At 43.9% G+C, this 25,218-nt stretch overlaps 2 protein-coding genes across 2 annotated transcripts; both read left to right on the top strand.

Annotated features, from left to right (window-relative positions):
• The first annotated feature begins 15,937 nt into the window (after positions 1 to 15,937).
• On the top strand, positions 15,938 to 22,834 carry LOC125513274 (dihydrolipoyllysine-residue acetyltransferase component 2 of pyruvate dehydrogenase complex, mitochondrial). The gene is made up of 19 exons (XM_048678345.2): positions 15,938 to 16,118; positions 16,898 to 16,991; positions 17,618 to 17,691; positions 17,774 to 17,871; positions 18,240 to 18,280; positions 18,671 to 18,726; positions 18,836 to 18,910; positions 19,009 to 19,101; positions 19,220 to 19,468; positions 19,550 to 19,622; positions 20,741 to 20,817; positions 20,904 to 20,989; positions 21,085 to 21,160; positions 21,265 to 21,332; positions 21,416 to 21,482; positions 21,558 to 21,653; positions 21,729 to 21,831; positions 22,270 to 22,365; positions 22,453 to 22,834. Exons 1-19 carry the CDS (start codon positions 16,083 to 16,085, stop codon positions 22,521 to 22,523), a joined length of 1,629 nt encoding a protein of 542 aa, XP_048534302.1. The 5' UTR covers positions 15,938 to 16,082; the 3' UTR covers positions 22,524 to 22,834.
• A 235-nt stretch (positions 22,835 to 23,069) lies between these two features.
• Positions 23,070 to 23,537, top strand: LOC147963270 (uncharacterized). The gene has a single exon (XM_087529528.1). The coding sequence runs from the start codon at positions 23,070 to 23,072 to the stop codon at positions 23,535 to 23,537; it is 468 nt and encodes a 155-aa protein (XP_087385654.1).
• Positions 23,538 to 25,218: the final 1,681 nt, after the last annotated feature.

Here is a 25,218-nt window from a genome sequence, read left to right as displayed (position 1 = left end):
CGGAACTCTTCCCCGACACTTTGCTGGACCGGAGTCCGGGGATCGTCATCGAGCTGAACGTGTGCTAAAACTCGGAGGTGCCGTAGTTTCGGTGCTTGATCGGTCGGGCCGTGAAGACGTACGACTACATCAACCGCGTTGTGCTAACGCTTCCGCTGTCGGTCTACAAGGGTACGTAGATCACACTCTCCCCTCTCGTTGCTATGCATCACCATGATCTTGCGTGTGCGTAGGAAATTTTTGAAATTACTACGTTCCCCAACAGTGGTATCAGAGCCAGGTTTTATATGTTGATGTTATATGCACGAGTAGAACACAAGTGAGTTGTGGGCGATATAAGTCATACTGCTTACCAGCATGTCATACTTTGGTTCGGCGGTATTGTTGGACGAAGCGGCCCGGACCGACATTACGCGTACGCTTACGCGAGACCGGTTCTCCCGACGTGCTTTGCACATAGGTGGCTTGCGGGTGACAGTTTCTCCAACTTTAGTTGAACCGAGTGTGGCTACGCCCGGTCCTTGCGAAGGTTAAAACAACACCAACTTGACAAACTATTATTGTGGTTTTGATGTGTAGGTAAGATTGGTTCTTGCTTAAGCCTTTAGCAGCCACGTAAAACTTGCAACAACAAAGTAGAGGACGTCTAACTTGTTTTTGCAGGGCATGTTGTGATGTGATATGGTCAAGACATGATGCTAAATTTTATTGTATGAGATGATCATGTTTTGTAACCGAGTTATCGGCAACTGGCAGGAGCCATATGGTTGTCGCTTTATTGTATGCAATGCAATCGCGCTGTAATGCTTTACTTTATCACTAAGCGGTAGCGATAGTCGTGGAAGCATAAGATTGGCGAGACGACAACGATGCTACGATGGAGATCAATGTGTCGCGCCGGTGACGATGGTGATCACGACGGTGCTTCGAAGATGGAGATCACAAGCACAAGATGATGATGGCCATATCATATCACTTATATTGATTGCATGTGATGTTTATCTTTTATTCATCTTATCTTGCTTTGATTGACGGTAGCATTATAAGATGATCTCTCACTAATTATCAAGAAGTGTTCTCCCTGAGTATGCACCGTTGCGAAAGTTCTTCATGCTGAGACACCACGTGATGATCGGGTGTGATAGGCTCTACGTTCAAATACAACGGGTGCAAAATAGTTGCACACGCGGAATACTCAGGTTATACTTGACGAGCCAAGCATATACAGATATGGCCTCGGAACACGGAGACCGAAAGGTCGAGCGTGAATCATATAGTAGATATGATCAACATAGTGATGTTCACCAATGAAACTACTCTATCTCACGTGATGATCGGACATGGTTTAGTTAATTTGGATCACATAATCACTTAGAGGATTAGAGGGATGTCTATCTAAGTGGGAGTTCTTTAAGTAAATTAATTGAAACTAAATTTATCATGAAACTTAGTACCTGATAGTATCTTGCTTGTTTATGCTTGATTGTAGATAGATGGCTCGTGCTGTTGTTCCGTTAAATTTTAAATGCGTTTCTTGAGAAAGCAAAGTTGAAAGATGATGGTAGCAATTACACGGACTGGGTCCGTAACTTGAGGATTATCCTCATTGCTGCACAGAAGAATTACGTCCTGGAAGCACCGCTGGGTGCCAGGCCTGCTGCTGGAGCAACACCAGATGTTATGAACGTCTGGCAGAGCAAAGCTGATGACTACTCGATAGTTCAATGTGCCATGCTTTACGGCTTAGAATCGGGACTTCAACGATGTTTTGAACGTCATGGAGCATATGAGATGTTCCAGGAGTTGAAGTTAATATTTCAAGCAAATGCCCGGATTGAGAGATATGAAGTCTCCAATAAGTTCTATAGCTGCAAGATGGAGGAGAACAGTTCTGTCAGTGAGCATATACTCAAAATGTCTGGGTATAATAATCACTTGATTCAATTGGGAGTTAATCTTCCAGATGATTGCGTCATTGACAGAATTCTCCAATCACTGCCACCAAGTTACAAGAGCTTCGTGATGAACTATAATATGCAAGGGATGAATAAGACTATTCTCGAGCTCTTCACAATGCTGAAAGCTGCGGAGGAGAAATCAAGAAGGAGCATCAAGTGTTGATGGTCAACAAGACCATTAGTTTCAAGAAAAAGGGCAAAGGGAAGAAGAAGGGGAACTTCAAAAAGAACAACAAGCAAGTTGCTACTCAAGAGAAGAAATCCAAACCTGGACCTAAGCCTGAAACTGAGTGCTTCTACTGCAAGCAGACTGGTCACTGGAAGCGGAACTGCCCCAAGTATTTGGCGGATAAGAAGGATGGCAAGGTGAACAAAGATATATGTGATATACATGTTATTGATGTGTACCTTACTAATGCTCGCAGTAGCACCTAGGTATTTGATACTGGTTCTGTTGCTAATATTTGCAACTCGAAATAGGGACTACGGATTAAGCGAAGATTGGCTAAGGACGAGGTAACGATGCGCGTGGGAAACGGTTCCAAAGTCGATGTGATCGCAGTCGGCACGCTACCTCTACATCTACCTTCGGGATTAATATTAGACCTAAATAATTGTTATTTGGTGCCAGCGTTAAGCATGAACATTATATCTGGATCTTGTTTGATGCGAGATGGTTATTCATTTAAACCTGAGAATAATGGTTGTTCTATTTATATGAGTAATATCTTTTATGGTCATGCACCCTTAAAGAGTGGTCTATTTTTATTGAATCTCGATAGTAGTGACACACATATTCATAGTGTTGAAGCCAAAAGATGCAGAGTTGATAATGATAGTGCAACTTATTTGTGGCACTGCCGTTTAGGTCATATCGGTGTAAAGCGCATGAAGAAACTCCATACTGATGGACTTTTGGAACCACTTGATTATGAATCACTTGGTACTTGCGAACCGTGCCTCATGGGCAAGATGACTAAAACACCGTTCTCCGGTACTATGGAGAGAGCAACAGATTTGTTGGAAATCATACATACAGATGTATGTGGTCCGATGAATATTGAGGCTCGTGGCGGATATCGTTATTTTCTCACCTTCACAGATGACTTAAGCAGATATGGGTATATCTACTTAATGAAACATAAGTCTGAAACGTTTGAAGAGTTCAAAGAATTTCAGAGTGAAGTTGAAAATCATTGTAACAAGAAAATAAAGTTTCTACGATCTGATCGTGGAGGAGAATATTTGAGTTACGAGTTTGGTGTACATTTGAAACAATGCGGAATAGTTCCGCAACTCACGCCACCCGGAACACCACAGCGTAATGGTGTGTCCGAACATCGTAATCGTACTTTACTAGATATGGTGCGATCTATGATGTCTCTTACTAATTTACCGCTACCGTTTTGGGGTTATGCTTTGGAGACGGCCACATTCACGTTAAATAGGGCACCATCAAAATCCGTTGAGACGACGCCTTATGAACTATGCTTTGGCAAGAAACCAAAGTTGTCGTTTCTGAAAGTTTGGGGCTGCGATGCTTATGTGAAAAAGCTTCAACCTGATAAGCTCGAACCCAAATCGGAGAAATGTGTCTTCATAGAATATCCAAAGGAGACTATTGGATACACCTTCTATCACAGATCCGAAGGCAAGACTTGTGTTGCTAAGTTTGAAAACTTTCTGGAGAAGGAGTTTCTCTCGAAAGAAGTGAGTGGGAGGAAAGTAGAACTTGACGAGGTAACTGTACCTGCTCCCTTATTGGAAAGTAGTGCATCACAAAAAACTGTTTCTGTGACACCTACACCAGTTAGTGAGGAAGCTAATGATGATGATCATGAAACTTCAGAACAAGATACTACTGAACCTCATAGATCAACCAGAGTGAGATCCGCGCCAGAGTGGTACGGTAATCCTGTTCTGGAAGTCATGCTACTAGATCATGATGAACCTATGAACTATGAAGAAGCGATGGTGAGCCCAGATTCCGCAAAATGGCTTGAAGCCATGAAATCTGAGATGGGATCCATGTATGAGAACAAAGTATGGACTTTGGTTGACTTGCCCGATGATCGGCAAGCAATGGAGAATAAATGGATCTTCAAGAAGAAGACTGACGCTGACGGTAATATTACTGTCTACAAAGCTCGACTTGTCGCAAAAGGTTTTCGGCAAGTTCAAGGGATTGACTACGATGAGACCTTCTCACCCGTAGCGATGCTTAACTCTGTCCGAATCATGTTAGCAATTGCCGCATTTTATGATTATGAAATTTGGCAGATGGATGTCAAAACTGCATTCCTGAATGGATTTCTGGAAGAAGAGTTATATATGATGCAACCAGAAGGTTTTGTCGATCCAAAGAGAGCTAACAAAGTGTGCAAGCTCCAGCGATCCATTTATGGACTAGTGCAAGCCTCTCGGAGTTGGAATAAACGCTTTGATAGTGTGATCAAAGCATTTGGTTTTATACAGACTTTTGGAGAAGTCTGTATTTACAAGAAAGTGAGTGGGAGCTCTGTAGCATTTCTGATATTATATGTGGATGAAATATTAGTAATTGGAAATGATATAGAATTTCTGGATAGCATAAAGGGATACTTGAATAAGAGTTTTTCAATGAAAGACCTCGGTGAAGCTGCTTACATATTAGGCATTAAGATCTATTGAGATAGATCAAGACGCTTAATTGGACTTTCACAAAGCACATACCTTGACATAGTTTTGAAGAAGTTCAAAATGGATCAAGCAAAGAAAGGGTTCTTGCCTGTGTTACAAGGTGTGAAGTTGAGTAAGACTCAATGCCCGACCACTGTAGAAGATGGAGAGAAAATGAAAGATGTTCCCTATGCTTCAGCCATAGGCTCTATCATGTATCCAATGCTGTGTACCAGACCTGATGTGTGCCTTGCTATAAGTCTAGCAGGGAGGTACCAAAGTGATCCAGGAGTGGATCATTGGACAGCGGTCAAGAACATCCTGAAATACCTAAAAAGGACTAAGGATATGTTTCTCATATATGGAGGTGACAAAGAGCTCGTCGTAAAAGGTTACGTTGATGCAAGCTTTGACACTGATCCGGACGATTCTAAATCGCAAACCGGATACGTGTTTACATTAAACGGTGGAGCTGTCAGTTGGTGCAGTTCTAAACAAAGCGTTGTGGCGGGTTCTACATGTGAAGCGGAGTACATAGCTGCTTCGGAAGCAGCAAATGAAGGAGTCTGGATGAAGGAGTTCATATCCGATCTAGGTGTCATACCTAGTGCATCGGGTCCAATGAAAATCTTTTGTGACAATACTGGTGCAATTGCCTTGGCAAAGGAATCCAGATTTCACAAGAGAACTAAGCACATCAAGAGACGCTTCAATTCCATCCGGGATCTAGTTCGGGTGGGAGACATAGAGATTTGCAAGATACATACAGATCTGAATGTTGCAGACCCGTTGACTAAGCCTCTTCCACGAGCAAAACATGATCAGCACCAAGGCTCCATGGGTGTTAGAATCATTACTGTGTAATCTAGATTATTGACTCTAGTGCAAATGGGAAACTGAAGGAAATATGCCCTAGAGGCAATAATAAAGTTATTATTTATTTCCTTATATCACGATAAATGTTTATTATTCATGCTAGAATTGTATTAACCGGAAATACATGTGTGAATACATAGACAAATGGAGTGTCACTAGTATGCCTCTACTTGACTAGCTCGTTAATCAAAGATGGTTATGTTTCCTAACCATGAACAAAGAGTTCTTATTTGATTAACGGGATCACATCATTAGGTGAATGATCTGATTGACATGACCCATTCCATTAGCTTAGCACCCAATCGTTTAGTATGTTGCTATTGCTTTCTTCATGACTTATACATGTTCCTATGACTATGAGATTATGCAACTCCCGTTTGCCGGAGGAACACTTTGTGTGCTACCAAACGTCACAACGTAAATGGGTGATTATAAAGGTACTCTATAGGTGTCTCCAAAGGTACATGTTGGGTTGGCGTATTTCGAGATTAGGATTTGTCACTCCGATTGTCGGAGAGGTATCTTTGGGCCTTCTCGGTAATGCACATCACATAAGCCTTGCAAGCATTGCAACTAATGAGTTAGTTGTGAGATGATGTATTACGGAACGAGTAAAGAGACTTGCCGGTAACGAGATTGAACAAGGTATTGAGATACCGACGATCGAATCTCGGGCAAGTAACATACCGGTGACAAAGGGAACAACATATGTTGTTATGCGGTCTGACCGATAAAGATCTTCGTAGAATATGTAGGAGCCAATATGAGCATCCAGGTTCCGCTATTGGTTATTGACCGGAGACGTGTCTTGGTCATGTCTACATTGTTCTCGAACCCGTAGGGTCCGCACGCTTAAGGTTTCGATGACAGTTATATTATGAGTTTATGAGTTTTGATGTACCGAAGTTAGTTCGGAGTCCCGGATGTGATCACGGACATGACGAGGAGTCTCGAAATGGTTGAGACATAAAGATTGATATATTGGACGGCTATATTCGGACACCGGAAGTGTTCCGGGTGATTTCGGAGAAAACCGGAGAGCCGGAGGGTTACCGGAACCCCCCCGGGAGAAGTAATGGGCCATATGGGCCTTAGTGGAGAGAGAGAGGGGCAGCCAAAGGTGGGCCGCGCGCCTCCTCCCCCCTGGTCCGAATTGGACTAGGAGAGGGGGGGGGGCGCCCCCCTTTCCTTCTCCCTCCCCACTTCTTTCCCCCTCCTAGTAGGAGTCCTACTCCTACTAGGAGAAGGACTCCTCCTTGGCGCGCCATAGGGGCCGGCCGGCCTCCTCCCCTTGATCCTTTATATACGGGGGCAGGGGGCACCCCTAGACACACAAGTTGATCCACGTGATCATATTCTTAGCCGTGTGCGGTGCCCCCTTCCACCATAATCCTCGATAATATTGTAGCGGTGCTTAGGCGAAGCCCTGCGACGATAGTACATCAAGATCGTCACCACGCCGTCGTGCTGACGGAACTCTTCCCCGACACTTTGCTGGACCGGAGTCCGGGGATCGTCATCGAGCTGAACGTGTGCTAAAACTCGGAGGTGCCGTAGTTTCGGTGCTTGATCGGTCGGGCCGTGAAGACGTACGACTACATCAACCGCGTTGTGCTAACGCTTCCGCTGTCGGTCTACAAGGGTACGTAGATCACACTCTCCCCTCTCGTTGCTATGCATCACCATGATCTTGCGTGTGCATAGGAAATTTTTTGAAATTACTACGTTCCCCAACATCAACAACACTCTAATCACCACTGAAGACAACAACCAAATTACAAAAGAGGTTCTCCAAAAGCAATGCCTCCAAGAAGGGAACAATACACAGGCGTCGTTGTTGTTGCCCGATCGAAGATGTTGGGTTTTCACCATGAAGAAAGTCCGAGTTCACCCAAAAAGTAATGCCTTCAACAAGGTCATTGCCAGGTACAACCAACAAAGGCCAAACCTTGGGTTTTCATCCTGGGAATCGAGACTTGGTACTCGAGGAGCACCAAAAAAAAGTAGCCCTCTAGTGCTTCCATTCCCGCTTGTTGAGGCCGTTGTTGCAAGTCAGCAAACACCTGGCACACGGTCTTCATCGCATTCAAAACACCCTTCCAACAGAGCTTCAAGACCTCCAATCGCAACCTTCATGACTTTCTCCACATCTATCAATGCCTTGATAATCTTGACTTAGACATGTCCCATGGCACCAATAAGAAAGTGAAGCTTCACGACGCGCCCTCTTGAGGCCGTACTGCCTGATAATATGAGCGCGCGCGACCGAAGCCTTTCCGATCTAGATATCTAGGGGCAACATACGCCAATCTGTATAGATCTCCGATGGGGAAGACCGAAACTCATCAGCGGCTAGATCCAAGACCAAGAGGTCGACATCTGGCAGAAAGACGACTTGACGGAAGAAGAGCGCTAAGGCCAAACCACCAGTATTAGTTGTACTAAAGTATAGTGATGGCGTGCATCTAATCTCTTGTCGTTAAAATGTGATTGCTGCTTGGGACGGTTCATGATACTATTTGTTTTGAAAGCACAAATTCGTGATTTTGAAACTATGGTTTTTTAAACCATGTTTTTCCAAGTTTGAATTTTTAGGACCTTCTCCAAGTTAATAATGTAAAATTACTAAAGGTTCGATTCAACCAACCCACTCGAGCTAGTGCATGTGCGACCTGCCACGCTAACGCCCAAGGTGCAAACCCCTCCTTATGTCTTCATTTGGTCCTGCATGCATTACATATGTGATGCTCCATTTGTTTGCAACATCAAACGTGTGCTTTGGCAACAAAACTATCAAAGTCATTTACAAAAAATTTGTCACAATGTTTGACGAGGATGTGTCACTCGATGAAGGTCACACATGCCGAATGTTGGCCCAACAACCGTCGTGTGGGCCTGACAGATGACTCGGACCCACCTCCCAAACAGCTGTTATGAGCCTTAAGGGAGAAGGCGGTAGGTGGATAATTCAACCATCATCGGTCCAACGTGACCTGGCGACTCACGCGGCACTATGTAAACATGGCATAAATATTTTGAACATATAAGTGATGCGACCGAAGGACAACGCCTATGGTGCAATGTGGGGCCCATGAGGCATGGTGGCACATCCCAGCGCATGGGCCCCTTGTTTTGCGCGGTTCTTGCTCATATCTTAGCGCTCACTGATACTTGGAGGTTTTTAATTGAATCAAATAGGAACCAATGTAATTTTGGATCATACCTAATGTGAATAAATGGATAAGGATGAACTTGAAGTTTTGGGTTACAACCAATTTCTTTCTATATATAAGGGGAGTTCCTCTCCTCATACCTCCACGACCTATATTCAGCCAACAACAGCTTGACACTTGTAGTACCAAGTCCTTCAATTGTCCATTTGAGAATACCGAGGAGGGAGAGGCGGTGGGTGTAAGTTACATTGAGAATTTGAACCAACCATTTCGTTGATAGGAGAAGGTGATGTTCTGCTCATTGTCGTTCTCGATGTAACTTACACCTGACCGCGGCTCCCTCTTCAGTATTCGCAAAAGCTAGATGTGGTAAGCCGATGGGTACATTTATTGATTAGGAGTGCATGATCCAGTGCATACTTTTTTTTGCCCATGATGTTCGTTACATAAGATTAAGAACATGTGGCAGGGTCATGCTCAAGATTCTTTTAGAAAAAGAATTGTACATAGTGCATTATGATCAGGACTGGTATTTTCTCAAAGTGGTAATATGGAAGTCCGATCTGCAACATCTGGATTACGCGTATAATATATATTTCTATGGGGATTATTTTTGCGTTGGTTTCTTTCTCGTTATTCTTGTACGATTTATTGGGAGGGGGGGATCTCCTCCTCCGTTCTGGCCTAGTAGGTAGGGTTAGGGTTGGGGTGGTCGGGGCAGCGTCCGGGCGAATAAATCTGGCTCAACTCTATTCCCACACCGTCGACGACCTTCATGGCGGCACCTCGGAGTTGATGGCAATGTGTGCTTGTCGTCGTTCCACCGTTGTTGTCTTGATGGTTATGGTGGTGGTGGCGTGGAATAAATTTGCTTCAGATTCGATTCCGTGGGTCGTTGTGAGGCGATCGTTGGTAGATCTGGTAGCAGGCTAACCAATCGAGACTGGTGCGGCGGCGATGCCGAACTCGAGGTGGATTTTATGCCCTGGCCCCGCCGTTGTGATGACATGCGCTCTAGCGTCGACATGGGGGCATGGAGCTTTTGTAGGAGCGTGTCGACTCCGGATTTGTAGCCTCCCATCGGTGGCAGCGCTTTCATCGTCGTCGTTCAACAAGCCGATGCAAGTGGCGACGCAGTTCCAATCTGACCTATCTCTGGCATGCTGGTCCTCCTGGACTGAGGATGACTTCCCAATGTCTTTAATCTGTGCGCACAGCCAAGTGTTTCGCCGGCAGGGAGCGGCGGTGCATCCTCATCCCCGTTGGTGGTGTGGCTAGATTGGTTCCCCATGGTGCTATTTGTAATCTCTTATTTTTCTAGGGTGGCATTGTACCAATGCTTATTTTCAATATAATTTGGGGTTCTTCTCGCCAAAAAAATAGCCAGCCTTACTTTTCCTAGAATTTTCTTAAAATTCAAAAAGGTAGAAGATCTGATACTATAACAAGGTCAACAAATGAATTGTTCTATATCATTTACATCTATCATGGATCGTCAAAAGATAAGCCATTGGAGAAACCTTAACCAATCTTAATGTATGTTTCTACTAGTCAATGTTTGCATATGTGATGCCCTATCTGTTAAGAATATCAAATGTGTACTTTGGAATGAGATGGCCAAATCACTTACAAAAATATTGTAGCAATGCTTGACAAGGATAGGATCACATAGACCGAATGCCTGACAAAATGACTTGCGTTGGGTGGATGACCCGGACCCACTATCATATGGGGGTTGCAGCTGTTTCAAAGGAGAAGGCAGGAAACCAGTTGATTCAACCACCATCGGCCAGGCATGACGTGGTGGCTCACGCGCCACCATGTAAACATGACATAAAAGTATTTTGAACATATAAGTGATGAGACTGAAGGGAAATGCCAAGGGCATCATGTGGAGCCCGTGAGACATACACCATATGGCATGGGGCTTGCCATGGCTCCCTTGTTCTGTGCGGCTTCATGCTCATATCTTATTGCTCACTGAATACTTGGAGGTTTTTAATCGATTCAAATAGGAGCCGATGTATTTTTAGATCTTACTTAGTGTGAATAAATTGTTAAGGATGAACTTGATGTTTCTGGTTACAACCATTTCCCTTCTATATAAAGGGAGTTCATCTCCTCACCTCATACCTCCAGTAACCTATATCCATCCAACAACACTAGTAAAATATAAATTTTTGGTGTGTCTCTAAAGCTTTTGACTTGTAGTAATTAGTCATTCAATTTTCTACATGAGAATCTAAGTTTGAATTGAAAAACGTTTATTTCGAATTGTCTCCCACACGAGAATCTAAGTTCGATTTTTTCTGCAAGGGTTTGGTGAGGCGAGAAAACAATTTTATACTGCATGAGAATCTAAGTTTGAATTATTTTCATGTGTTCAAAAAAGAAGAATTGTTTTCATGAATTTGCCTCTTGAAAAGAATTAAAAGCCAAAATCCAACCCTCCTCCTCTCCCTCCTGTCCCTACGGCGACCCTAGGCCGGGCTGACGTGGCACCACATCCCATACATAACAAAACAGCAACCCCCGCCCATCTCCATCCATCTCCACCTCCCTCCCCTGCCACCGGCCAAACCCTAGGCCGCCACTCCACGTCCGACCGCCTTGTTCGTTGTATGATGATGGAATTGCATGATGTATTGATCAGGTGCAATTGCACGCATATATGATGTACAATGATGGACCACGATCCTCGACTATACAAGGAAACTAGGAGGTGGACCCAATACACAATATGCACAAAACACATATACTCAACATCCGCCGCGCAGCTCCTCCCCTACACCTGCAAGGTCCGTGCTCTCTCTCTCTCTCTCCCTCCCTCTAGTTTGCAAAGAACGCTAGTGCATTTCTAAAGAAAAGAACAGTCCCAATTTTGAAACAACTTTGACTTTGTATAAATACTACTAAATCCTTGCATAAATAATATTCCCTCCGATCCAAAATAAGTGTAGTGGTTTAGCTCAAATTTGTTTTTTACTAAAAAAACCTTTGAGTTCAAGTTCAATTTGAGTTTATTAAGAGTAATAGTCATTTGAGTTCTAAGACAATTTGAATTTATTTTAATACGTCTTATATTACTTTACAGAGAGAGTACAATTTAAGAGTAACAGTAATTTGAGTTTTTCTAATGAACATTTTTTCGAAATGACATAAATACAACTGAGTTCAAATTCAATTTGAGTTTATTTAAGGGTAATAGCCATTTGAGTTCAAATACAGTTTGAATTTATTTTAATACATCTTATATTAATTTACAAAGGGATTAAATTTTGAGAGCAAGAGTCATTTGAGTTTTTTAATGAACATTCCCCCCCCTAAAATGTCACAAATACAATTCAGATAAAAAAAGAACAACGGTTGACCGCACATAATACCATTGGGGATAGTAATCAAGAAATTAATCTAGTTTTGCTCAAATTTCTTTGCGAGTGAAAGTTGTTCTACTACATGATGCAGCATAAGATTCAAGGGTGTATGTTCCTTCCACAAATTGAAAGAGAGGTTGAGAGGGATCGAGAATTCTAATTCTTGCCAAACAAGACACAACCAACACAAAGGCAGAAAGGACGATGGAGGAGGAGGTTGAGATCATAGTGGAAACCTTTACGATGATGACACCCGCGAGCCACGAAGAAGGCGTCTTAACACCAACAGATTAGATATTAACCAAGAAAACAACAACCTATAATATGGACCCAAACACTGTAATGTTAGGAAAAAGAATTGTTTTTGATTATTTGTAGTTGTAACACTCGTGTCAGAACAAATCCAAAGTATCATCTTAAGTCCCTACGATGTTTATTAGTACAATTGTTTTGTCCTATAATACCAGACAAACATTGCGCTTTCGAAGTATTTATTCTTTTTTCTGGTTTGCTCATCTTTACAAGCGCCTAGAAATTGTCGTGTGCTTTGTTGTGCTGCTTTGGGATTTTTTTTCTATTTGTGTAATTTTTTAAGTGTTGCCCGTGTCGTGCAAAAGAACGAAAGGCTGGTTGCTCAATGAACCCCTTTCTTCGTCGAGGAAGATGCATGACACCCGTTCCTACACTGGCAGTGGCAGCAAAAATTGGCAGAGACTAAAGCCGCCCATTTCACACATGCGCGGACTACAGCTCAACTAACCATGCCACCAGTGATGCGAAAGATCTACACACACACCATACATACGTACAAGTTGGGCCAAGATCCCTACATAACTAGCCCATCTGCTTTGCTTATAGCACCTGCGAAAAGTAGGCCTCAAGCACCATTGCACCACAAGGCCTCTTTTGATGAAGCTTAATAGTTGTACTAGAGTGTAGTCATGGCGTGCATCTAATCTCTTGTTGTTAAAATGTGATTGTTGCTTGGAACGGTTCATGACACTATTTCTTTTGAATGCGCATCTCCGTGATTTTGAAACTATGACTTTTTTATATGAATCCATGTTTTTCCAACTTCGAATTTTAGGACCTTCTCCAAGTTTAGAATGTCAAAATACTAAAGGTTCGGTTCGACCAGCCCACTCGGTCTATCACGTGTGTTGCCCACCATGCTAAGGCCCAAGGTGCAAACCCCTCCTTATGTCTTTTTTATAGAATTAGTCAACCTTTATTAATCATCCCATACTTGGCATCTCATCTGAGATAATATGCAAAATACAATCTGGTTGCTCTTGAAGCCAAAATCTATCAAGTTCAAAAGAAGCACCCTCTCTCACCAGGATGTGAGGCCCTTTATTAGTTGACCTTCTCACCCAAGATACTTTAACACCATCAAAACCCATCAGTTGTTTCTCTATGTACTCAACGATTGGCCCTATCACTGACATGTTCTTTGTCTTCTTCGTTCAACATCACTACTAGCTCCTTATTATCTACTACCACATGAACCTTTGTGGCACCTTCTTGAGTCGCCATCAGAATTGCAAGACGGTAGGCCAAGGCTTCGGCTACCTATGGATTGGATACACTTGGAAAAGCATATGACACCCATCCCTAAAAGCTCCAGAATGATCCCTGAGAACCACACCTCCTCGTCCTCTGTCTGCATGCTTCGATAGTGCCCCATCCGTGTTAACTTTAAGCCATCCTTGCTCCGGTGCTCTCCACATCTCCTTATGTCTTCATACGGTTCGACATGCATTTTATATACGTGATGCTTTGTTTGTTCACAACATCAAACATGTACTTTGCCAATGAAACTATCAAAAATCACTTAAAAAAATTGTAGCAGTGTTTGACAAGGATGTGGCACTCGAGTAGGGTCACACATGTTAAATGTCGGCCCAATAACCATGGCTTGGGTCTGGTGTATGAATTGAGCCCACCTCCCATATGGATGTGGCGGTCGTCTTAAGGGAGAAGGCGGGCGACTCATTCAACCATCGTCAGTCCAACACGACCTGACAGGCCATGCGGCACCATGTAAACATTGGATAATTTTTTTTGAACATATAAGTGATACGACCGAAGGGCAACACAGAGGGTGCAATGTGGGGCCCATGATGCATGGTGGCACATCCCATGACATGGGTCCCTTGTGGGTATGGCCCCTGTCATGCGCGACTCATGCTCATAACTTAATGCTAGTTGATATTTGGAGGCTTTTAATCGAATCAAATAGGAACCAATGTAATTTTGGATCGTACTTAATGTGAATGAATGGATAAGGATGAACTCAACGTTTCGGGTTACAACCCTTTTCCATCTATAAAAGGGGAGTTCCTCTCCTCATACCTCCAAGTGACCTGTATTCAGCCAACAACACTAGTAAAATCTAGCTTTTGGTGTGTCAAGCTTGACACTTGTAGCAATAAGTCCTTCAATTGTCCATTTGAGAATACCGAGGAGGGAGAGGTGGTGGGTGTAAGTTACATTGAGAATTTGAACCAACCATTACACAGATTCGTGAAGGTGATGGTTTACTCATTGTCGTTCTCGATGTAACTTACACCTGACCGCTTCTCTCTCTTCAGCATTCACAAAAGCTAGATGTGGTGAGCTGGTTGGTAAATTCATTGATTAGGATTGCATGATCAAGTGCATACTTTTTTGCCCATGCTGAGCATTTCATAAGATTGAACACATGTGGCAGGGGTTATGTTCGAGATTCTTTTGGATAAACAATTGTATGTAGAGCATTATGATCAGTACTGATATTTCTCCAAATGCTAATATGAAAGTTCGTTCTGCAACATCTAGATTACGCATCAAATATATATTTCTGTGGGGATTATTTTTTTTTGCCTTGGTTTCTTTCTCGTTATTCTTATATGATTTATTATCTTTGTTCCTAAATCTAATAGCCATCCTTACTTTTCGTGGATTTTTCTTAAAATACAAAAAGGTAAAAGATCCAATACTATATCATGGTCAACAAATTAATTGTTCTATATCATTTACATCTATCATGAATGGTCAGAAATAAGCCATTGGAGAAACCTTATTCAATCTTAATATATTTTTCTACTACTCAGTGCTTGCATCTGTGATGCCCTCGGGCCGGGCGGATGACTCGGGCCCACCTTCAGATGATGGGTGTTGCGGTTGTCTCAAGGGAGAAGGCATGCAACCGGTTGATTCAACCACGCTCGAGTAAGCGCAACGTGTCAACTGATGCATCACCATGTAAACATGACATAAAAGTATTTTGAACATACAAGTGATGAGACTGAAGAGAAACGCCGAGGGCACCATGTGGGGCCATGAGGCATATTGGCACACCCCAGGGCATGGGGCTCGCGCAGGGCATGGGTCCGCCATAGCTCCCTTATTCTGCGCGGCTTCATGCTCATGTCTTATCGCTGACCGGATACTTGAAGATTTCCAATCGAATTAAATATGAGTCGATGTAATTTCAGACCTTACTTAATGTGAATACATGGTTAAGGATGAACCTGATGTTTCCCATCACAACCATTTACCTTCTATACAAGGGGAGCTCATCTCTCATACCTCATAGTAACCTATATTCAGCCAACAACACTAGTAAAAATTTGGGCGTGTCTCGAAAGCTCGCCACTTGTAGTAATTTAGTTTTTCACACGAGAATCTAAGTTCGAATTAAGAGTCCGTTCTTTAGAATTGTCTCCCACACGAGAATCTAAGTTTGAATTGTTTCCATTTGCCTCTTGTGAAAATCTAAGTTTGAATTGTTTTCATGAATTTGCCTCTTGAAAACAAGGAGAAGCCAAAAGCCAACCCTCCTCTCCCTCCCCCGTCCCTACGGCGACCCTGGGCCGGGCTGGCGGGCTGACGTGGCACCGCATCCCGTACATAACAGAACGGAACGGCGACCCCCGCCCATCTCCATCCATCTCCACCTTCCCCCTCCCTCCCCCGCCACCGGCCAAACCCTAGGCCAGGCTCGTCGGCCGTCCCATCCCAACCCCGGCCGCCTCTCCGCGCCCGGCCGCCCGCCCGCCATGTCCGCCGCGCAGCTCCTCCGCCACTCCCGCAAGGTCCGTGTCCCCCCCACCCCCCCTCCCCCTCTCCCCCCGATCTGCTGCTGCCGCTGCTCTCGTGGGAGAGCGATCTCGCGTCGCGCCGTAGCCCCCGGAATCCGGCCGCGCAATGCCGTGTCCTCGCCGGATCCCGCTCGACGGGCTTCCGGGCGAGCGGGCAGGAGTAGTAGGCAGGTAGGTAGCCATGCGCGGCGCGGCGCCGTTCTGATCGGGAGGGAGATCCGACGCCCCGGTGGCGCGATTTCGGGTTGGGTGTGACGCGCCACGACAGAGACTGAGGAATCGGCCGGATGTGTTTGCTTTATTCCTGTGATGATTGATTTGTAGTGCAATTCTACAAGCATGGATCGGCCCGTTCGTTTCTAACCGGCAGAATCATAGGTCGTTCGACGCTTGCTTTGGTGCGAATTATGATCATCGGGCTAGATACCCTCGGATTCAATGGTGCTCCTTCCAATTATTTGCTAGTAGAAATGCAAGGTACTGCTGTAGATTCCTTGCTGCGGCGCCACACACACTTGGACCGGTTAATTAAGCCCCTGAGATAGTAACCGTGTGCAACTGTTTGGTACATTCCTCATCCGATTACTTGTCGTTATGTCCCACTGGCTGACTCTCTATGGCCGTTGCCTCTCATCTCTGATGTAAGCTTAGTAACCGCGTAATAACCATGGGTTACATTTCTTGTGCATCTAATTACCTGTCGATGCGTTTACGTTGTGAACACGCCATTGGCTAACTATCCGTGGCTTTGCCGTCTGCTTTTGGTAATGCAGCTGCGGAGCTTGCGGAATGCTGTAGATTGCGAGCGCACCAGCCTTGCTCGCTACTTCTCTACTGGTTCTGGGTCCTCTGCCGTAAAGGAAAATGGTATGCTTGTTTCTCGCCATTTTATGCTTGATCCTTATTTCTTCCAGTGATTACTATGCCTCTGTGATCTGTTTTAGAATTAAGTTGGAGACGCCCTGTCCGATGACTTACTATTGCTATAACTCTTATGTTACCCAAGCATGTAAGTGTCCTGTTACTGGCTAGTTGTGCCTGTGCTTGCTGTTTGATATTGGTTGCCCCAGATCCTCTAGAAGACCATGCAATGTTCTTCTTTTTTCTCAGTCAGCTTGGGGTATAACAAACAGTATTTTATAATGTGCAGGGTCTAGTACATAGGTATATAACATGAACCATAGTTGATTGGTATGCTTACATTTTTACAAACAAAAGATGACAATGTAGATTAAGTAGATGTGTCATTCTTGTTTCCAGTGCCATTACTCTCTTTACTATTCTTTGTATTCCCACTAGACATGCTTCAGCTGACTGAGTTAATCCCTGTTATTTATATTATGGTGTGGTTTGTCATCTATCTACTTTAGATGTGCCCCTGCTGTTTACTGCAGTCAGTAGCTCTCTTTATTTCTCTGGGAATTTACGTGCACAGTGAGAAGTGTGTGTGTCACTATTGGTGATATATAATCTAGTCCTTATGGTTTCTGCAGGTGTTGAGAAAAGAATTGGAGGCGCCAGATTTTCTCAGTACAAGCAACCTGGGAAAGAGCTCGAGACCTTCAAGGTTATGTCCCTGTAAATTCTGCTCTGTAATTGAAATCCTACCATCTTGTCCTGAGATTCTAATTTCTTGTTCTATTTTTCAGGTGTCACTAGGAGGAGTAAACGGAAGCTCCACTTGTAGAAGAATGCTCATCAACCGTGCCCCAAGTGCTGTTACTGGCCTCAATGGTTCATTGTCATGGTATAGTGTGATTTTCTTGTTACACCGTTGCTGCCTTTACATTTCTGCGTGCCAATGTATCAAAGGATAACCACCTTCAAAAAAGGGGAACATTAACTTGAAATATTTGACAATTAATTAATATAAATCATGAAAAAACCAACCGTATCTTGCAAAAAGTCGTTGCATTCCTCACCACTTTTCAGTCATATACATGAAGAGTGATTTACTTTTCTATAGCACAATAGCTAACCCAGTTTATGATTGGAGTTTTCGTTGTCCATTTAGAGTGGTTCCTATCAGAAATGCGCGATGGCTGTACTCTTTCCTTTATAATGTACAAGAATACCACTTTGAAGGTGTTTGTCTTTTTTGTTGTCCTTTTTCAGTGGGCGAGTAGCTTCAGCAAGGTCTTTCTCAAGTAGTGCAGGTACTCCCGCACCCGCTCTTGGATGTTCGTTTATGCCCTTTGAATCAAATAACATCATTCGATAACCAGAAATTGTGAATCTTGTAACAGATTTGGTATCTTTTTTCGGGCAACTATTATGCCAGAAGGCTGCCTTCCATCCATATCTAAGCATTACAACATATTAGGATTTTTTCCACATCTATTTCCATATAAAATTTCAGGGTAGTTCTCTTTTGTGCCGCATCTAAGCATTTTGTTTGCTTTGTACAAAAGTTATAGTATCTTGAATTCTGGGTCCCACATCTCCGCCATCATTTTGGTTCCTGTATCACAATTCTTTGAGAACCCCAATTAGTATAGCATAAGCCAGATCCCATATCAGATGTCCTAACATACTGCTTATTCCAGACCTGCCACCACATCAAGAAATTGGGATGCCATCACTGTCACCTACAATGACTGAGGTATTTGTCATCCAAAGTTATTATTATAATAATGGTTAGATTGAACCCAGAATTCTGTGTCTCTATTCCTTAAAATTATAGTACAATATGATACTTGTATTGTCTGCAGGGAAACATTGCCAAGTGGATTAAGAAGGAAGGAGACAAAGTCTCACCTGGTGAAGTTCTGTGTGAGGTGGAAACGGTAAGATTCTTCATCTCCAAGTTCCATATTCTTAGTCAGCACATACTTACAGCTGCAGCAGAAGCTAAATAACATCTGTATGCATTTCATCTAATTAGGATAAAGCCACGGTAGAGATGGAGTGCATGGAAGAGGGCTATCTTGCTAAGATTGTTCAGGGTGATGGTGCCAAAGAGATTAAAGTTGGCGAGGTATGCATTTACTGTCCAAAGAACCTATAATTGTCTGCCTATTATTTCATATTGCAGTACTACTGCTTGCATGTTTTGCTGACATATATTGGTTGCATTATGTGGCCTATGATCTTAGGTCATCTGTGTGACCGTGGAAGAAGAAGGTGACATCGAAAAGTTTAAAGATTACAAACCGTCGGCTGCAGATGCGCCTGCTGCTCCTTCAGAATCAAAGGCTACACCAGAACCTGCAGCGCCAAAAGTGGAGGAGAAAGTACCTGCCAAGGCTCCTGAACCGAAGGCCCCAAAGGCCGGAAAAGCTTCTCGATCTGGTGATAGAATATTCGCCAGCCCCCTTGCAAGGAAATTAGCAGAGGATAACAATGTAAGTCTTTATTTGAGTTAGTCTAGGTAGTTGCTGTATGCAGTGCAGTCAATGAAAACATGGATGTGTTCTTTCAAACAGGTTCAACTGTCAAGTGTAAAAGGCACTGGTCCTGATGGCCGTATTCTGAAGGCAGACATTGAAGATTACTTGGGTATGCTATTTTCTCCTCTAATTGCATTCCTGAGATTGATGAATGGTTCTTTGATCTAATCTAGTATCTCTTGCTTGTAGAAACTTAGTATAATGACTGCTTGAGTAAATCTTCAGCATTGACCATTATACAAATTGAATTTTAACTAGACATTTACCTGGCTATGCACTTGATCTTAAATCTTGATGTCTGTTGATTTGGAGGTTTTTTTGGTTGTACTATGTTGTTGACTTGCCGTGTAGTTGTGTGTTCTTGTTAAGTGTGATTTTCTAGAGCTCAGAGAATTGATTTTTGACACATTTAATTGCATGTGCATGCCAAATTAGGTTAACTAGTTATGCAAAATACAGTCTACTACTTACTGACCTTCCAAGCTATGTGGTACATGCTAGTGCATTTCATTTCATGTGTGCTTAGAAAATGGAACTCCGTAGAGCTGGACTTGTTCTCCAAAAGACTACATATATGAGTGTCTATGGTTACAGGATTTTGTAATTAATGCGCATCACATACACTTCTCGTGCTATCTGCTAGCTATCCTAGAGTCCTGCAAATAGCAGCAGTTGGGAGTCGCTGAGCCGGAAACTTTTCTGGAAAAAAAGTTGCAACTCTTACGCGTGTCATCCATACTCCTTTTTGGCCTGTGCTTGCTCGTATCCATGGACAGCATCAACCAAATCAATCCATGTTCAGAAAACCTTTGCATTGTGATCTGAATTAGCTTGACTGATGTTCAAGTTTTGCCACTGAAATTCATTTATAGTCTGCTGTTGCTCTTTAAGGCGATCACATACACAATTGGATGTCGTAAAGACCTCTATACCCGCTCTCATAAAAAACAACTCCATGCTTTTTATGTGCCATTCTTGATTCTGTTCCTTTTTCTTTTTCATCGCGTGAGTTTTCTACTGCAAAGTGTGTGGACGAATTGCGTAGTATTCAATTTTTTTACCAGCATTCTATTGAGATCCAAGTAAAATTTCTGAACTAGGCTTGATCCCTTCCTCTAGGGGCATGCAGCCCATTATGTCATGCATTTAGCTTTGCTTCTATTATGTGAATCAAATGGGATCCAACCAGTGTCTAATGATTATTTTTGCTTAACAAATCTTCTGTAGCCAAGGGTGGCAAGAGTGAGTCTTTCGCAGCTTCAGGATTAGATTACACTGATATTCCAAATGCGCAGATAAGAAAGGTATGTTTCAGCATTGAAGAATGCCGCTGAGACTTTTTTCGTTGATCCTATCTGCCTTGTAGTGTTTTAACTCTTATTCTTTTCAGGTTACTGCAAACCGCCTCCTAGCTTCTAAACAAACCATCCCACATTACTACTTGACAGTTGACACATGTGTCGACAAACTTATCAAGTATGTTTCAGGCCTGATTTTGTAAAACTTGCAGTGGATAATTTTAGTACCGAACTTTTGTCTAAAGAAGAGTTTTTCATTTTGTTGTGCTACAGGTTGCGAGGGGAACTGAACCCACTGCAGGAAGCATCTGGTGGAAAGAAGATATCTATTAACGACCTTGTTATAAAGGTACTCACCGGTTCTTATACGTACATTGTTGCCTTGTAAGTCGTATTGGGCTCATGTGGATTCTGTGATCTCCAGTTTTAAATTTACCTCTACGTTCTGCGCAGGCTGCAGCCTTGGCTCTTCGAAAGGTCCCTGAGTGCAACAGTTCTTGGATGAATGATTTTATTCGCCAGTGAGTTCCTACGGAGCATTTATACCTGTCACTCAAATTATATTGGCAAGAAATGTGATATGACAAATGTACATCTCATGCAGATACCACAATGTGAACATAAATGTAGCTGTACAAACTGAGCATGGATTGTTTGTTCCAGTAGTTAGGGTAAGCTAGTCAAAGCTAGCTAGTTCGGTTTTGTGCATTTCCCCCCGTTCTCTTAACTTATTACTTGTGGTGCAGGATGCAGACAAGAAGGGACTTGGTACAATCGGTGAGGAGGTGAAGCAGTTGGCTCAAAGAGCAAGGGATAACAGCTTAAAACCACAAGATTACGAGGTATTTATCGCATAGTAGATGATAAGTATGAAATCAACAACATTTTTCATTGACCATTTTCGTTCTCTGTTTCAGGGTGGCACGTTCACAGTATCAAACTTGGGAGGTCCTTTTGGAATTAAACAGTTCTGTGCTATTATAAATCCTCCTCAGTCAGCAATCTTGGCCATTGGTTCTGGTAAGAAGCCGTGTTACACTTTGGTCATGTACTGCCAATACGTTGGCCACAAAAATGCTGTTGCTACTTAGTTTGCATTGTGTACATAACAGTTTGGCATTTGTCAGTATTTTACCATTGTTATGGATAACATAGTCCTGTCGACCTTTTACCAGAACCTGCTATTGGAAGCCCAGTACATTGACCTAGACAATTGCATGATCCTTTACTTTGGCATTCTATATCCTAGTCCGTTCTTACTTCTGAGTAACCTTCAGTTAGTTCTGTAGGCAGGACTTGAACATTGTCCTAATGTTCTGTGCTTTTTGTTTCTGTATTCTACTTTGTAGCATAGTTAGATCTAGTTTCTGCTACTTTGATCCATTATTCATTTTGTGATGTCCTTAGTCCTCCCATAGGGATTTATTCAGTGCTTACCTGATCCTTTTTTTTGAGCAGCTGAGAAGAGGGTGATACCAGGCAGCGCGGATGGTCAGTACGAGTTTGGTTCCTACATGTCAGTAACAATGAGCTGCGATCACAGGGTTATTGATGGTACGCTCTTAATCTTTTGTGACATATAAATCGTGAGTCAGTTGAAATGTGGGCGGGAACTCAACAAATAATGATGTTTATCTGTAGGTGCAATTGGGGCGGAATTCCTGAAAGCGTTCAAGGGCTACATCGAGAACCCGACCACAATGTTGCTGTAAAGTTAGGAGGATGAAGCCTATTCTTGTCGAGTTCTTGAATAATGCACAGAACGGTGCTGTCCCGTTTTACATAACCTGGGCGCGGTCTCATGGAACCCACAGTCAAGAGCACAGAGCCAGCAAGCGAACACACAGGATGACCTGTTTTTTTGGATTGAAACGTCTTCTGTTCGTTTTACCTTCTGTTTCTTCCCATGAATGACCTGATCGATGTAGGTTGGACTTGCATGGCCTGTTGAGCTCATTTTTTGCCAGAGAAACTCCTGATTATAGGATTTGCATTTTTCCTAATATACACGCAAACTTAACCAGGAGGCTCAGTAAATGGTTCGGAACAATAAGTCATGTTGGAAGAAACAGCTACCTAACCCTGTACGGATTAGAAATCCATCAATGGTTCGTCTTTGCCATAATCATGCTGAACCGACGTGCTATTGTGTTTCCAAATTCCATCAAGTCGGTTGTGATTTCAAGCGTGCTAAGCCACCTATTTATTCCGACGGAGGCACCACGGTTCTGCGCAGCGCATCAATCCGTCCATCGGCAATGTCGAGCTCTGGTTTCATGGCGTTCGAGATCAGCTCGAAGTCCCACAGCCACCGAGCCATAGGCCAGGGCCTGGTCCGCGTCTACTCGCCGATGGCCACCGTCGGCGGCCACTGCTGGAGGCTGGCCTGCTACCCGTACGGGGACGCTCCACGCGTACCCGCCCTCACCCGCTTCGCCTCCATCTACCTCGAGCTCGTGAGCCATCCGACGCATGCCGTGATGGCCACCTTCGACGCCTTCGCCGTGCACGGCGACGGATCGTCGCCACCGTCCCACCACAACCAATGCGTGCACGTCTACTCGCCGGACGACCGCGGTTGTAGGAGTCCCCGCGGGTTTCCTGAGTTCATCCCCGCCGACACCCAATTCAACGTCAACGACATGACTGTCATGTGGAGGGTCACGGTTGCGCGAGACGCTTCCTTGTCGAACCAGCTCGGCCGCCTGGACCGACGTCGCCTTTGAGGTCGCCGGCGAGACCGCCCGCGCCCACCACGCACTGTGTTGGAACGTCTCCTCGCCGCGGCCGACCGGTTCGCGCTTGACGGCCTCAAGCTCGAGTGCACCCATAGGCTGCTGAGCACCGTGTCGGTCGACTCGGTCGTCGACATGCTACGCTTGGCCGAGACGCACAACTGCGCCGAGCTCAAGGCACGGTGTATCGGCTTCATTGCGATGATTCAGAATTTCAAGGACGTTGTGCTAACCGATGGCTTCGTGCAGCTCGCGGTAGAATCCCCAATGATTCTCGCCGAACTTAGGGAGAGGACTCACTATTTTGCATGATTTTAGGAAGAGGTAAATACACTGACAGTCCTATAAAACTTGTACGCGATAGTCAGTTTGGTGCGAAACTTATAGCAAAAATAGACATGGGTATGAGGACTTGATTCACCGTATATTGACGAATGAGATCATTGTGATATTAATTTGTGTCTTGGAAGATACCCGTCAAGATGTGCTTGCGACGTATCCAATTGAAGGATGTGTCCAAATAACGTCTGGACCGAAACGCGCCCTGCATCAAGAGTGAGTTGTCCAACCAAAGGTCCTATCCATCACGTGGGGTTACCTCGATAGTTAAGATAGACTCAGACAAAAGCATTGGACGTTTAATGACTACACATGTTGTATCCTCAGTGAAATGATCCATGCTACCATACTAACCCTCCTATCACCGGGTGTTCAAAATAGCACTTCACGGTCTTCCTTCCCTTAGCCCCTTCGTTGCTCGATCTCTATGATTCTAGGTACTTGCAGGGACGAAGAACGCGGACAAGACAATAGATAATTAGAAGATAAGTTTATTTCACACATACGGGACCTGAATTCAAAGTACTTTCATTGACCCCTCCAACAATTACATAGGGTTGTAGGGCTATGCCTCAACCCATGACCTTACCGAATCACTCACACTTAGTGATCAGATTGCAAGAAGAAACCATTGAAGAACACATCAACATGAATGAATGATTGATAATATGGTATTACAATAATTGCCCGATGCGATACACGATTACAAGGTGTGGCGAACTTGGGGATGAATGCTGTTGTGATGATGATGGAGGTGGCTATGGCTATGGAGATGGAAATGGCGGTGACTAGGGTTTATGGATACTCCTGATGATGAAGATGGAGTTGCGGCGTCTCTCTATGATTGCGAGTTGTTCTAATCTGATTCTGGTGTTGGCCCTTTAATAATAGTTGTAGGGCTGGACAAGACGGTGCCGTGGACACCTCATACAACCGCACATACAAGCATGTGCAGTCATATGAGATGCCATCTTGCACTCTGGTGCACTTGTTGTGCCTCCCACTTGGCTCCTCTTATCTCCTCTTTGCCCATATATGTGCTTGATTTAGTCCATGTATAGCCCAATTTCTTGTGGATTCATGAGTCATTAGTACAAATATTGGAGCGTATATCTCGGTACGAACCCATGGAAGCCGATGGGTGAGGGCTGCAGGGTAGAGAAGGAATTCCCCATCTTGGCCAGGGTGTCGAGGAAGAAGATGTTGAGGCTGCTGCTGCCATCCATCAGGCCCATGGGAGATAGAAGCCCCTGTCGATCGGATCTAGCACCAAGGCAAACTTACTAGGGCGGGGACGTAGGTCGGATGATCAGCACGATCGAAGGAGATTGTG

The sequence above is a fragment of the Triticum urartu genome, chromosome 6A (genome assembly GCF_056163025.1).
Source record: "Triticum urartu cultivar PI428250 chromosome 6A, HENAU_Tu73, whole genome shotgun sequence".
NCBI classification, from domain to species: Eukaryota; Viridiplantae; Streptophyta; class Magnoliopsida; order Poales; family Poaceae; genus Triticum; species Triticum urartu.
The sequence above is the reverse complement of the archived record's forward strand: the minus strand, read 5'-3'. Positions and strand labels throughout refer to the sequence as shown.